This window comes from Oncorhynchus nerka, linkage group LG5, assembly GCF_034236695.1.
Source record: "Oncorhynchus nerka isolate Pitt River linkage group LG5, Oner_Uvic_2.0, whole genome shotgun sequence".
Lineage (NCBI taxonomy): Eukaryota > Metazoa > Chordata > Actinopteri > Salmoniformes > Salmonidae > Oncorhynchus > Oncorhynchus nerka.
The window spans coordinates 6,601,439-6,615,726 of NC_088400.1; the positions used below are offsets into that span (position 1 = coordinate 6,601,439).

Here is a 14,288-nt window from a genome sequence, read left to right on the forward strand (position 1 = left end):
CTGTCATTAGTCCTGTGGGACATTACTACATATCTGTCATTAGTCCTGTGGGACATTAATATATATCTGTCATTAGTCCTGTGGGACATTACTACATCTCTGTCATTAGTCCTGTGGGACATTACTACATATCTGTCATTAGTCCTGTGGGACATTAATATATATCTGTCATTAGTCCTGTGGGACATTAATATATATCTGTCATTAGTCCTGTGGGACATTAATACATCTCTGTCATTAGTCCTGTGGGTTATTACTACATCTCTGTCATTAGTCCTGTGGGACATTAATATATATCTGTCATTAGTTCTGTGGGACATTAATATATATCTGTCATTAGTCCTGTGGGACATTAATACATATCTGTCATTAGTCCTGTGGGTTATTACTACATATCTGTCATTAGTCCTGTGGGTTATTACTACATCTCTGTCATTAGTCCTGTGGGACATTAATACATATCTGTCATTAGTCCTGTGGGACATTAATACATCTCTGTCATTAGTCCTGTGGGACATTAATACATATCTGTCATTAGTCCCGTGGGACATTAATACATCTCTGTCATTAGTCCCGTGGGTTATTACTACATCTCTGTCATTAGTCCTGTGGGACATTAATACATATCTGTCATTAGTCCCGTGGGACATTAATACATCTCTGTCATTAGTCCCGTGGGTTATTACTACATCTCTGTCATTAGTCCTGTGGGACATTAATACATGGCTGTCATTAGTACTGGGGGTTATTACTGTAGGACATGAATACATATCTGTCATTAGTCCCGTGGGACATTAATACATCTCTGTCATTAGTCCCGTGGGTTATTACTACATCTCTGTCATTAGTCCTGTGGGACATTAATACATGGCTGTCATTAGTACTGGGGGTTATTACTGTAGGACATGAATACATATCTGTCATTAGTCCTGTGGGACATTAATACATATCTGCCATTAGTCCTGTGGGACATTAATACATATCTGCCATTAGTCCTGGGGGTTATTACTGTGGGACATTAATACATATCTGTCATTAGTCCTGTGGGTTATTACTACATATCTGCCATTAGTCCTGGGGGTTATTACTGTGGGACATTAATACATATCTGCCATTAGTCCTGTGGATTATTACTGTGGGACATTAATACATATCTGTCATTAGTCCTGTGGGTTATTACTACATATCTGCCATTAGTCCTGGGGGTTATTACTGTAGGACATTAATATATATCTGTCATTAGTCCTGGGGGTTATTACTGTAGGACCTACTTTGTCAGTATTGCTGTTGATAATCTCTCACAACACCTAGAGACTGTTAATTCACATGCTCTAGTGATCACCTGAGAGATGTTCAGCGTGAACATCCATTTCCCGATGCAGTAAAACAACTCATTGAAATGCAGTTTGGTGGCTGTAGTTCTTAATGAAGTGTCTTAGGAGCTACCTCATCGGTTCTTAGGAGCTACCTCGTCGGTTCTTAGGAGCTACCTCGTCGGTTCTTAGGGGCTACCTCGTCGGTTCTTAGGGGCTACCTCGTCGGTTCTTAGGGGCTACCTCGTCGGTTCTTAGGGGCTACCTCGTCGGTTCTTAGGGGCTACCTCGTCGGTTCTTAGGGGCTACCTCATCGGTTCTTAGGGGCTACCTCATCGGTTCTTAGGGGCTACCTCATCGGTTCTTAGGGGCTACCTCGTCAGTTCTAGTTAACTGCTACTCTGATCAATTTGGATGCCATGTCTCTTGTCCTGTATGTAGCCTCTAGTTTTGTACAATGTAATGTATTCATTGATAATTGTAATGCATTGCATATACCCCTCCCTCCAGGCAACAGAGCAGGCCAAGGAGGAGATGAAGAAGGTTCTGTATGTCCTCAACCATCACCTCAACACCAGGACCTTCCTGGTTGGAGAGAGAGTCAGCCTGGCTGATATCAGCGTGGCCTGTAGCATGATCTGGCTCTATAAACAGGTTTGATTTTTCTCTTTTACTGTTATGACAGCGAATACCCTAGGGGCTTCATGTCTCTGACTTTAGTTTAAGTGGGTGTTTCCCTATGCGTTCCTCAAAGTACCTGTTGGACTGCACACACTTTGCTTCAGTTAACTGATCAGTGGTTTGTTGAATCAGGGAACCTCGTGTGTTTATTAACAAACAGGATGTGTCTCAAATTGGCTCCCTATTAAGTGCACTTTGGGACTAAAACACGGGGACGATTTACGAGACCGTAACCATAGTGATGGACTAAAACACAGGGCAGATTTACGAAACCGTAACCATAGTGATGGACTAAAACACAGGGATGATTTACGAGACAGTAACCATAGTGATGGACTAAAAACACACTAGTGTTCCATTTAGGATGGTTCACCAGAGACAGTAACCATAGTGATGGACTAACACACTAGTGTTCCATTTAGGATGCTTTACCAGAGACGGTAACCATAGTGATGGACTAACACACTAGTGTTCCATTTAGGATGCTTTACCAGAGACAGTAACCATAGTGATGGACTACAACACACTAGTGTTCCATTTAGGATGCTTTACCAGAGACAGTAACCATAGTGATGGACTACAACACACTAGTGTTCCATTTAGGATGGTTTACTGGAGACAGTAACCATAGTGATGGACTACAACACACTAGTGTTCCATTTAGGATGGTTTACTGGAGACAGTAACCATAGTGATGGACTACAACACACTTTCAATGGAGATTGGAAAGTCCATTGATGGATTTTGAATCCAGGACTTAATCTGGGTCCGGGAACCCTGACGAAATGGCTTTGATGTTCTATGACTTGGCCTAGGTCAGTATTTCTCTGTCCATTCCTCGAGGGAGTACCTCCTAGGACTGCACATATCAGCTCTAGATACAAACGTGCTCGGTGGATTGGGAAACACTGTCCACGTGGTTGGTTTGGGGTAGTGGAGCTGGCCACGGTGGTTGGTTTGGACTAGTAGAGCTGGCCACGGTGGTTGGTTTGGACTAGAGGAGCTGGCCACGGTGGTTGGTTTGGACTAGTAGAGCTGGCCACGGTGGTTGGTTTGGACTAGAGGAGCTGGCCACGGTGGTTGGTTTGGACTAGTAGAGCTGGCCACGGTGGTTGGTTTGGACTAGTGGAGCTGGCCACGGTGGTTGGTTTGGACTAGTGGAGCTGGCCACGGTGGTTGGTTTGGACTAGTGGAGCTGGCCACGGTGGTTGGTTTGGGCTAGTGGAGCTGGCCACGGTGGTTGGTTTGGGCTAGTGGAGCTGGCCACGGTGGTTGGTTTGGGCTAGTGGAGCTGGCCACGGTGGTTGGTTTGGGCTAGTGGAGCTGGCCACGGTGGTTGGTTTGGGCTAGTGGAGCTGGCCACGGTGGTTGGTTTGGGCTAGTGGAGCTGGCCACGGTGGTTGGTTTGGGCTAGTGGAGCTGGCCACGGTGGTTGGTTTGGGCTAGTGGAGCTGGCCACGGTGGTTGGTTTGGGCTAGTGGAGCTGGCCACGGTGGTTGGTTTGGGCTAGTGGAGCTGGCCACGGTGGTTTTAAATTACCCTCTCCTCCTGTAGGTCCTTGAGCCTTCCTTCCGCCAACCGTTCCCCAACGTGACCCGCTGGTTCCAGACCTGCGTCAACCAGCCCCAATTCAAGACCGTGCTCGGAGAGGTCAAGCTCTGCGACAAGATGGCTCAGTTTGATCGTAAGGACCAACCTTAGCATTAAGCATTGTTCTAGTGCCATGATCCAAAAATGATGTTTTCTGTGAAGCATAGTGTTGTATTTTCTGCACATTTTTACACGTTTTGATAGATTTTCTAAATGACAAATATTTGGAGTTTGTTTTCATGGAGAAGATTGAAAGGTGTTTCTATGAAGTAATTTGTCACCCACCCAAGACCGTACTATCATGACAGAGGCATCCACCTCGTTGTGAAATCTAATCATTGGGAGAATAACGCAGGACTTTGGCACAGGTTAAAGTAGACCCAATCTACAATAATCTGACTTGAAGACCTGGGACAGTATTTACTATATTATGAGAGGTGCCGGTACGCCCCACTTAAAGCACTGATGTATGCTAATGTTGTCAAATGGTAATAGCATTTCGTTTTGATGTTAAAAGATGCAAACGCAAGGATACACTGAGTGTAGTACACTACACTGGATTGGTTATTGAATGTCTTTATTCTCCAGCCAAGAAGTTCTCTGACATGCAGCCCAAGAAAGACTGCCCTTCCAAGAAAGACGCTCCCCCCAAGAAAGAGAAAGCTGGAAAGGAGGGAGGCAAACCTCAGGAGAAGAAGAAGAAGGAAGCTGCCCCTGCCGAGGAGGAAATGGACGAGTGTGAAGCAGCTCTGGCTTCAGAACCCAAAACAAAGGACCCTTTCGCTCACCTACCAAAGAGGTATATCATATCTCCACCTACATCAGACCTGAGGGTTATACTGACAATCTGGATCAATGCGTTAGCAAGCTAACTTGTCTAAATATTGTGATTTTAATTTGTTTGGAAGATGAGCTTGACATGGTCTTGGTGTAATTTATTGAAACAACCAAATAACATACTCTTAAGTGTGTTTCTTGAGTGTGTTTCAGATATCTGGAAACAGATTTTCAGACATCTTTGCACTGAAATTACGTTTACATAAGTATTCAGACCCTTTACTCAGTACTTTGTTGAAGCACCTTTGGCAGTGATTACAGCGTCAAGTCTTCTTGGGTATGACGCTCCAAGCTTGGCACACCTGTATTTGGGACGTTTCTCCCATTCTTCTCTGCAGATCTTCTCAAGTGCTATTTTCAGATCTCCCCAGAGACGTTCGATTGGGTATAATTCCTGGCTCTGGCTGGGCCACTTAAGGACATTGAGACTTGTCCCAAAGCCACTCCTGTGTTGTCTTGGCTGTGTGCATAGGGATGGTAAAACCTTTGCCCCAGTCTGAGTGCTATAGAGCAGGTTTTCATCAAGGATCTCTGTACTTTGCTCCATTCATCTTTACCTTGATCCTGACTAGTCTCCCAGTCCCTGCCGCTGAAAAACATCCCCACCGCATGATGCTGCCACCGCCATGCTTCACAGCATGATGCTGCCACCTCCATGGTTCACAGTAGGGATGGAGCCGGATGTCTTCCTGATGTGACGCTTGGCGTTCAGGCCAAAGACTTCGGTCTAGGTTTATTCAGACCAGGCAGTCCTTTGGGTGCCTTTTGGGAAACTCCAATCGACCTGTCATGTGCCTTCTACTGAGGAGCGGCTTCCGTCTGGCCACTCTACCATAAAGGCCTGATTGGTGGAGTGCCGCATAAATTGTCCTTCTGGAAGGTTCTCCCATCTCCACAGAGGAACTCTGGAGCTCTGTCAGTGACCATCGGGTCCCTGACCAAGGCCCTTCTCCGGATTGGTCAGTTTGGCCGGGTGGCCAGCTCTAGGAAGTGTCTTGGTGGTTCCAAACTTCTTCCATTTCAGAATGATGAAGGCCACTGTGTTCTTGGGGACCTTCAATGCTGCAGACATGTTTTGGTTACCCTTCGCAGATCTGTGCCTCGACACAATCCTGTCTCAGAGCTCTACGGCCAATTCCTTCAACCTCATGGCTTGGTTTTTGCTCTGACATGCACTGTCAACTGTGGGACCTTATATAGACAGGTGTGTGCCTTTCCAAATCATGTCCGAACAATTGAATGTACCACAGGTGGAGTCCAATCAAGTTGTAGAAACTTCTCAAGGATGATCATTAGAAACAGGGTCCACCTGAGCTCAATTTCTAGCCTCTTAGCAAAGGGTCTGAATACTTTTTTCTTTTTTTTTTAAGGTATTTCTGTTTTATATTTGCAAAACAATTTAAAAACCTGTTTTTTGCTTTGTCATTATGGGGAATTGTGTGTAGATTGAGGAAACATTTCAGTTAATCAATTTTAGGATAAGGCTGTGACGAAATGTGAAAATTCAAGGGGTCTGAATACTTTCTCGAATGCACTGTACACTGAACAAAAATCTAAACGTGTGAATGTTTTGGTCTCATGTTTCATGAGCTGAAATAAAAGAGCAACAGAAATGTTCCAGACGCACAAACATATTATGTCTCTTCCTGTTAGTGAGCATTTCTCCTTTGCCAAGATAATCAGCCACCTGACAGGTTAAACATCCAATTATCTGTCAACAGCTCTGGTGGACATTCCTGCGGTCATCATGCCAATTGCACGCTCACTCAAAACTTGAGACGTCTGTGGCGTTGTGTGACAAAACTGCACTTTTTTGGGGGGGGGGTGCCTTTTATTGTCCCCAGCACAAGGTGCACCTGTGTAATAATCATGCTGTTTAATCAGCTTCTTGATATGCCACACCTGTCAGGTGGATGGATTATCTTGGCAAAGGAGAAATGCTCACTGACATGGGATGTAAACAAATTTGTGCACAACATTTTAGCGATGCTTTTTTTGTGTGTATGAAACATTCCTGTGATATTTTATCTCCGCTCGTGAAACATGGGACCAAAACGTTTACATGTTGTGTTTAAAAATAATCATAATAATAATAATTCTTCAGTGTATAATTGGCTTCGGAGGAGAGACGGGGTAAATCAAATCAAATCAAATGTTATTTGTCACATACACATGGTTAGCAGATGTTAATGCGAGTGTAGCGAAATGCTTGTGCTTCTAGTTCCGACAATGCAGTGATAACCAACAAGTAATCTAACTAACAATTCCAAAACTACTGTCTTATACACAGTGTAAGGGGATAAGGAATATGTACATAAGGATATATGAATGAGTGATGGTACAGAGCAGCATACAGTAGATGGTATCGAGGGTGAGCTTAAGATTCTGGCTTGACTATTTAACCGTATGTGTAGAGACTCAAGCTGTCCCAAATGGCTCCCTAGGGCACTGGTTAGAAGTTGTAAAGAACCTAGTACCATTTGGGAAGTATCCCAAAAGGCAGAGATTGAGTTTTGAGGGAGCTAAAAACTGGTATGCTGGCTTGCGGGGAATGTCTACCAGAGCTGTTGACAAGAGTTTGGCAGTACGTCCAACCGGTCTCAGAACCACAGACCACGTGTGTGGCGTTGTGTGTGGGCTTGCGGTTTTCTGATGTCAACATCGTCAACTGATTGGGGTTATGGTATGGGCAGGCATAAACTACGGACAATGAAAACGATCGCCTTTTATCCACATCAATTTGAATGCGCAGAGATACCGTAATGATATCCTGAGGCCACTTGTCGTACCATTCATCCATCCACGTTCATCGCTGCATGTTTCAGCATGATAATGCACAGCCCCCATGTCTCAAGGATCTGTACACAATTCCTGGAAGCTGAAAATGTCCCAGTTCTTCCATGGCCTGCATACTCACCAGACATGTCACCCGTTGAGCATGTTTGGGATGCTCTGGATCGGCGTGTACGGCAGCGTGATCCCGTTTCCACCAATATTCAACAACTTCACACAGTCATTGAAGAGGAGTGGGACAACATTCCACGCGCCACAATCAACAGCCTGATCAACTCTATGTGAAGGAGATGTGTCAAGCTGCATGAGGAAAATGGTCACACCAGATACTGACTGGTTTTCTGATCCACGCCTCTTTATACATCTGTGACCAACAGATGCATATCTGTATTCCCAGTCATGTGAAATCCATAGATTAGGGCCTCGTGAATTAATTTATTCATTTTGACTGATTTCCTTATGAGCTGTAACTCAGTAAAATCTATGAAGTTTTTGTTTTTTATTTTATTTTTTATTTTTTTCAGTATATTTAGTCCTGTGTATCCTACATGATCTGCTCATAACTCAGTCTTCTCTTTTCTCTACTGGTCAATAGTTTATTGTGTACGTGGTCGGATTGTGGTCTAATAACTCAATCTTCTCTTCTCATACCTCTCATTCACTTTACCGGTCCAAAGTCTATATATATCAACCTCTTGTACTCTACATAGCCTCCTAATAACTCGGTCTCCTCGTGTCCTGCTCTCTCGCTCTCTGTGCAGTGCGTTTGTCATGGACGAGTTCAAGAGGAAGTACTCTAACGAGGACACGCTGACTGTAGCCGTGCCCCACTTCTGGGAACACTTTGACAAGGAGGGCTACTCCATCTGGTACGGCGAGTACAAATTCCCCGAGGAGCTTACCATGACCTTCATGAGCTGCAACCTCATCATGGGTGAGATACCTACCACAGCCGTCCATAGGCTCTACACCCACAGATCCACACAGCTGTCCATAGACTCTACACCCACAGAGCCACACAGCTGTCCATAGGCTCTACACCCACAGATCCACACAGCTGTCCATAGGCTCTACACCCACAGATCCACACAGCTGTCCATAGGCTCTACACCCACAGATCCACACAGCTGTCCATAGACTCTACACCCACAGATCCACACAGCTGTCCATAGACTCTACACCCACAGAGCCACACAGCTGTCCATAGGCTCTACACCCACAGATCCACACAGCTGTCCATAGGCTCTACACCCACAGAGCCACACAGCCGTCCATAGACTCTACACCCACAGAGCCACACAGCTGTCCATAGGCTCTACACCCACAGATCCACACAGCTGTCCATAGGCTCTACACCCACAGATCCACACAGCTGTCCATAGGCTCTACACCCACAGATCCACACAGCTGTCCATAGACTCTACACCCACAGATCCACACAGCTGTCCATAGACTCTACACCCACAGAGCCACACAGCTGTCCATAGGCTCTACACCCACAGATCCACACAGCTGTCCATAGGCTCTACACCCACAGATCCACACAGCTGTCCATAGACTCTACACCCACAGAGCCACACAGCTGTCCATAGGCTCTACACCCACAGATCCACACAGCTGTCCATAGGCTCTACACGCACCAGACTCTCAAATGAATCATTTAGAAAGTAGTGACACGTGTACTTCATACTGTTACGGTACAGTTATGTAGACGCCGACTCGACAGTAAATTTCACGTCCATCTCAATTAACACGCAGCGTGACGGCCATGTATTTAGAGTCAAGGATTCCACGTGTATCGATCGTTGTCACAAAAAAGTACTGAATGTCTGGAGTCTTGAGGGTGTAAAAATGGCGATGTTCTGAGAGCGGCTTCATCTTTTCAGGAATGTTCCAGCGACTCGACAAACTCCGCAAGAACGGCTTTGCCAGCGTGATCCTGTTCGGAGGGAACAACGACAGTAGCATTTCTGGAATCTGGATCTTTAGGGGACAGGACTTGGCTTTCACTGTGAGTTTCTGTTTCCCTTTGGGGTGGAAGGACATTTTTACTAGGCCATTCTGGTCTGTTATTTGCCCTGGAGACAATAAAGTTGACTAAACTGAGCACTTTTGGAGAGACACTGGGGGACTGGTTTCCCAGACATAGATTAAGTGTAGTCCAGGACAACAACAAACAAAAAAACTTCATGTGTCTGGGAAACTGGTCCTTGTGGTTGAATTGAAAATGTGCTCTTGGAGATCTGTGTGCACACACACACACACACACACAGGTAGATATGTGTGTGTATGCACACACACACACACAGAGATCTCCAAGAGCACATTTTCAATTCAACTATATATATATATATGCACATTTTGTGTGTACATATATATATACATACGAGTGACTTGGTTGATCTTGTTATAGTCTCACCAAGCATTGATAAAACCCTACAAGTTACTTCTTCTCTCCCAATATTGGGGATATCGTTAATTCAATGATTGTGTGCTTGCGTTTAGTTGACCACATATCATCTCTCCCTCCTGTGTAGTTGTCTGATGACTGGCAGATTGATTACGAGTCGTACGCCTGGCGCAAACTGGACCCCGACAGCGACGAAACCAAGACCATGGTCAAGGAGTACTTTGCTTGGGAGGGAGAGTTCAAACACGTGGGGAAACCCTTTAGCCAGGGCAAGTGCTTCAAGTGAGCAGCGTGGAGGAGGATGGCACCATGACCCCTATACGTCCGACCGCTATACATCAACACCTTAACCTAAAGGACATACAAACACCTTGTGCTTGGACCTTCTCAAACTGATCTTCAGTTGGAGTGGATTGTGTCGCAATGGTTCAACAAAAGTACTTGTTTTGAGTTGACAAATAAACATGTTTTCCACAATGCCATTCTTTTTGAGAGGGGGGGGGGTGTTTTTGGTGATAGAATTCCCGCCCAAAAAAAAGGGAATGGTAGATTTCTTGACTCTTTTTTTGTTGTTTTGTGGCCTTGAGTTGTGTCCCCTCACCTCTTGAGCCTGAATCTCTTCTCAGTTCAGAGTGCCAGTCTGTTTGAGCCACTACCTTGTCAGTCATTGTCATGTTTGGCTTAACAATGAGCAATGGAATTGGCACAAACAGATCTGGGACCAGGCTAATTCGGTTAAAATATTCAGTAATTTTATTCTTTTGGTGTATCTATCATGAAGCTGAAATCTGGACATGGAGTAAAAAATAATTAAATGGCTGCCCATTAAATAATTGGTTGTGTACATTATAGCCTTAATGTGGTGGAAAATAAATACATTTAACATCGACAATCTAAACATCTAGTCTCCCGCCCCTCATCCTCGCGAGTCTCCCGCCCCCTCCCTCATCCTCGCGAGTCTCCCGCCCCTCCCTCGGCCTCGCGAGTCAGTGCATACAGTGACTGTGTCCCAAATGGTACACTATTCCGTATAAAGGGCGAGTAAATTGTGTCGTGTATAATCATAGTAAATAGAGTACCACAGGTACGAGTCATAATACCCATAAAACCTAGTGGTCAAACAGGGAAATGGTTCCAATAGTTTTTCCACCAGTCATTTTTCCTATAGGGGATATTTAAAACATTTAAATAAGGGCCGTGCTTCTTTGTGGGCTTACCCTGATGTGACATTTTGATGTCTGTGTAAATCTCAGACAAGGTGACTGTTATCAATATATTTACCCCCCCTCAATAAGGACATTCCAATTATCTGCTATGGTAGCTATCATGAACTACAAATGCCTCATCTGGACGAGACTGTCGCGATTGAGGCAAAACTAAGAATTTCTGGATTAACTAATGAATAAGTTGGTTACATCGTCTATAAATGGACAATTTTGTGAACTGTCTTGTGTACATTTTAAATTGACACTATTTGATAGCAACGGTGTCTGCTAGAGATGACGTACAAGGATCTTGCAGGGATTTGTAGTTTTACGTGTCTACTTTTTGATGCTAATTAGCATTTTCTAACCCGTGTGTAAAATAGAGCCAATTATATTGATAAATCAGCTTGTCCGAGAGATTTACACGGCCATCAAAACATCACGCCAGGGTAAAGCCTTTCCTGTGGGGGAAAAACTAGTGGATAAATGATGGGAACAATTTCCCTGTTTGACCACTAGGTTTTATGGGTATTATGACACCCCCACTTTGGGGCTCTAGAACAGCCTTTTTCATAATGAATGACAATATTTGCATATGATTTCATTTGTATACATTTTATGTGCTCTATGAAATTGGAAAATATTTAGATTTTGCCATTGTAAATCATTTTCTTAGGGAGTAACATAAGAACAAGTAAAGTCTGGAGCTAGTTTCAAAACAAAGCCTACAAAATGGCAGCTTTGGTATTTCAATGAGCAATATTTTTTTTGGGGGGGGGGGGGGGGGGTGAATATGAAGATGGTGCAGTATTTTCTTTGTCCTCCAGGGGACGTACAAACCCTTGGATTAGATACAGTATTTCTGAACGGGGTGGAATGGGAAAAGAGTCGTGTTCTCCAGGAAACAAAGACGTGCAACAAATGGGATAATGTTTTCACCCAGGGCCTGTTTACAAGGTACAGTTTAAGCCTAGACCTACACTAAAACATAATGTTCAATGAAGGTTCTCCATGGGAAGTGTTTCTTAAATCTCTGTTTGAGAAACCAGCTCTCAAATGGGTTATGGTTTACATTCTCAAATGTATTTTACAATCGACAGTTGTCAAACGCCAAAGAGCAATAAAATCTCAGTGGCCAGGAAAAACTCCCCAGAAGAAAGGAACGATGCTTTTGATATTTCAGAATTTATTCTAGACCTTTTATTTTAACTAGGCAAGTCGGTTAAGAACAAATTCTTATTTACAATGACGGCCAGTGGGTTCACTGCCTGGTTCAGGGGCAGAATGACAGATTTTTTACTTCGTCAGCTCGGGGATTCGATCTTACTGACCCCGACGCTCTAACCACTAGGCTACCTGCCATCATGTCACTAACATTGAATGTAAATTGTTTACTATGACAAAGAACGGGAGATGAAAGCAGCAACCTGAAGAACCAGCATGGGATGGAACGAGATTGAGAAGACAGAGCAGAGTGCGAGGCAGAGGAGTCATCAATGGCCTATTCCCCCTGGGGAGAGATGGGCATAAATCATTTAAACTGGGGGAGGGGGGGCTTTTTTCCTACTCTATTGCATTAACTGCTCATAGTCTACAGTCAAATTCCTCAGGCATGTCGTTCAATCATCTGAGCATACAGTATCTGTTTTCCATAGGGGGGGGGGGGGATTGCCCTTTTTCGTTAATCAGTCAACACTCAAGTATAACCACTTCACAACCAGACCACTCACTGATTAGTTAACCAGCTTCCTATAACACGGTCATGAAAAGAGGAACACGCAAAACATAATTTGCATACGTTGCATATTGTCAAGACCTCAGGCTTCACCGGCAGTGCAGGGAGTGTTTTTCAATGCTTTTTTCTTTTTTTTTTACCAGACCAAAAACATATATGACAGTTTTTCCTTTTTGATAGCTGACGAGATGAACTGCTCTTCTAGTTATTATGAGAAGTATTACTGTAATGAAAATTCCAGATAGTCTGCATAATTAAATAACATTCAGCTCAGACACCCATACATACCCAGCAAGACATGCCTCCAGCGGTGTCGTCACAGTTTCCCGAATTCACCGCCACACACAGTATTACGCAGAGCCATGAACGCAAGGAACTCCCTCCTGTCTCCAATTATTCAAGCTAAACAAACACACAGAAGTGCACAGACACATTATTGTTTGTACATTGTTGCATTTTACATTTATGTGACTGTCCTTTTCTATCGCTAGCTAGGTTTACATCCAATTTGGGACAGATTTTTATGCAGATATTCTAAAACAATATGCGCATTTTCCAACCAGAGATGTGTTTCCATCAAACTGATTCATTGCGAATCAAAGGTTGTGTGTGATGAGGTAGTGCATATAACAATAACTTTTGCGGTTAAATTCCCATGTACCGAATGAAAAATACAAGTTACTTGTGTTTCCATCGCACTTTCAACTCTACTGATGGTTTTGTCTCAAACTGTTGCGTTATATAGCGAATGTTTTGCCGCTCTGACATTGCTCGTCCATACATTTTATATATTCTTAATTTCATTCCTTTACTTAGATTTGTGTATATTAGGTTTATATTGTGAAATTGTTAGATTACTTTAGATATTATTGCACTGTCTGAGCTAGAAACAAGCATTTCGTTACACCTGCCATAACATCTGCTAAACACGTGTATGTGACCAATAAAATTTGATTTAATTTTATGTGCCCACTCTGGTCTTGGCACATGCGCTGTAGCCAACATCTCGCACAAAGTCGTGGCCAAATTTTTTGAAAATGACACGAATATTAACTTTCACAATGTCTGCTGCCTCAGTTTGTATAATGGCAATTTGCATATACTCCAGAAGAAGAGTGAAGAGTGATCAGATTAATTTCAATTAATTGCAAAGTCCCTCTTTGCCATGCAAATGAACTGAATCCCCAAAAAACATTTCCACTGCATTTCAGCCCTGCCACAAAAGGACTAGCTGACATCATGTCAGTGATTCTCTCATTAACACAGGTGTGAGTGTTGATGTGGACACGGCTAGAGATCACTCTGTCATGCTGATTGAATTCAAATAACAGATCAGAAGTTTCAAAAGGAGGGTGATACTTGGAATCATTGTTCTTCCTCTGTCAACCATGGTTACCTGCAAGGAAACATGTGCCTTCATCATTGCATTGCACAAAAGGGCTTCACAGGCAAGGATATTGTTGCCAGTAAGACTGCACCTAAATCAACCATTTATTGGATCATCAAGAACTTCAAGGAGAGCGGTTCAATTGTTGTGAAGAATGCTTCAGGGCGCCCAAGAAAGTTCAGCAAGCGTCAGGACCATCTCCTAAAGTTGATTCAGCTGCGGGATCGGGGCACCACCAGTACAGAGCTTGCTCATGATTGGCAGCAGGCAGGTGTGAGTGCATCTTGCACACACAGTGAGGCGAAGACTTTTGGAGGAGGGCCTGGTGTCAAGAAGG

At 43.9% G+C, this 14,288-nt stretch overlaps 1 protein-coding gene across 1 annotated transcript in view; it reads left to right on the forward strand.

Annotated features, from left to right (window-relative positions):
* Positions 1-10,101, forward strand: part of LOC115118871 (elongation factor 1-gamma-like) — a 31,755-nt gene extending 21,654 nt beyond the window's left edge. Inside the window, exons 6-11 of the mRNA XM_029647597.2 lie at positions 1,824-1,967; positions 3,549-3,678; positions 4,173-4,383; positions 7,976-8,148; positions 9,101-9,225; positions 9,752-10,101. Of these exons, the coding sequence (XP_029503457.2) occupies positions 1,824-1,967; positions 3,549-3,678; positions 4,173-4,383; positions 7,976-8,148; positions 9,101-9,225; positions 9,752-9,910 (942 nt within the window). The 3' untranslated portion in view covers positions 9,911-10,101. The remainder of the gene's footprint in view (positions 1-1,823; positions 1,968-3,548; positions 3,679-4,172; positions 4,384-7,975; positions 8,149-9,100; positions 9,226-9,751) is intronic.
* The last annotated feature ends 4,187 nt before the right edge of the window (positions 10,102-14,288 follow it).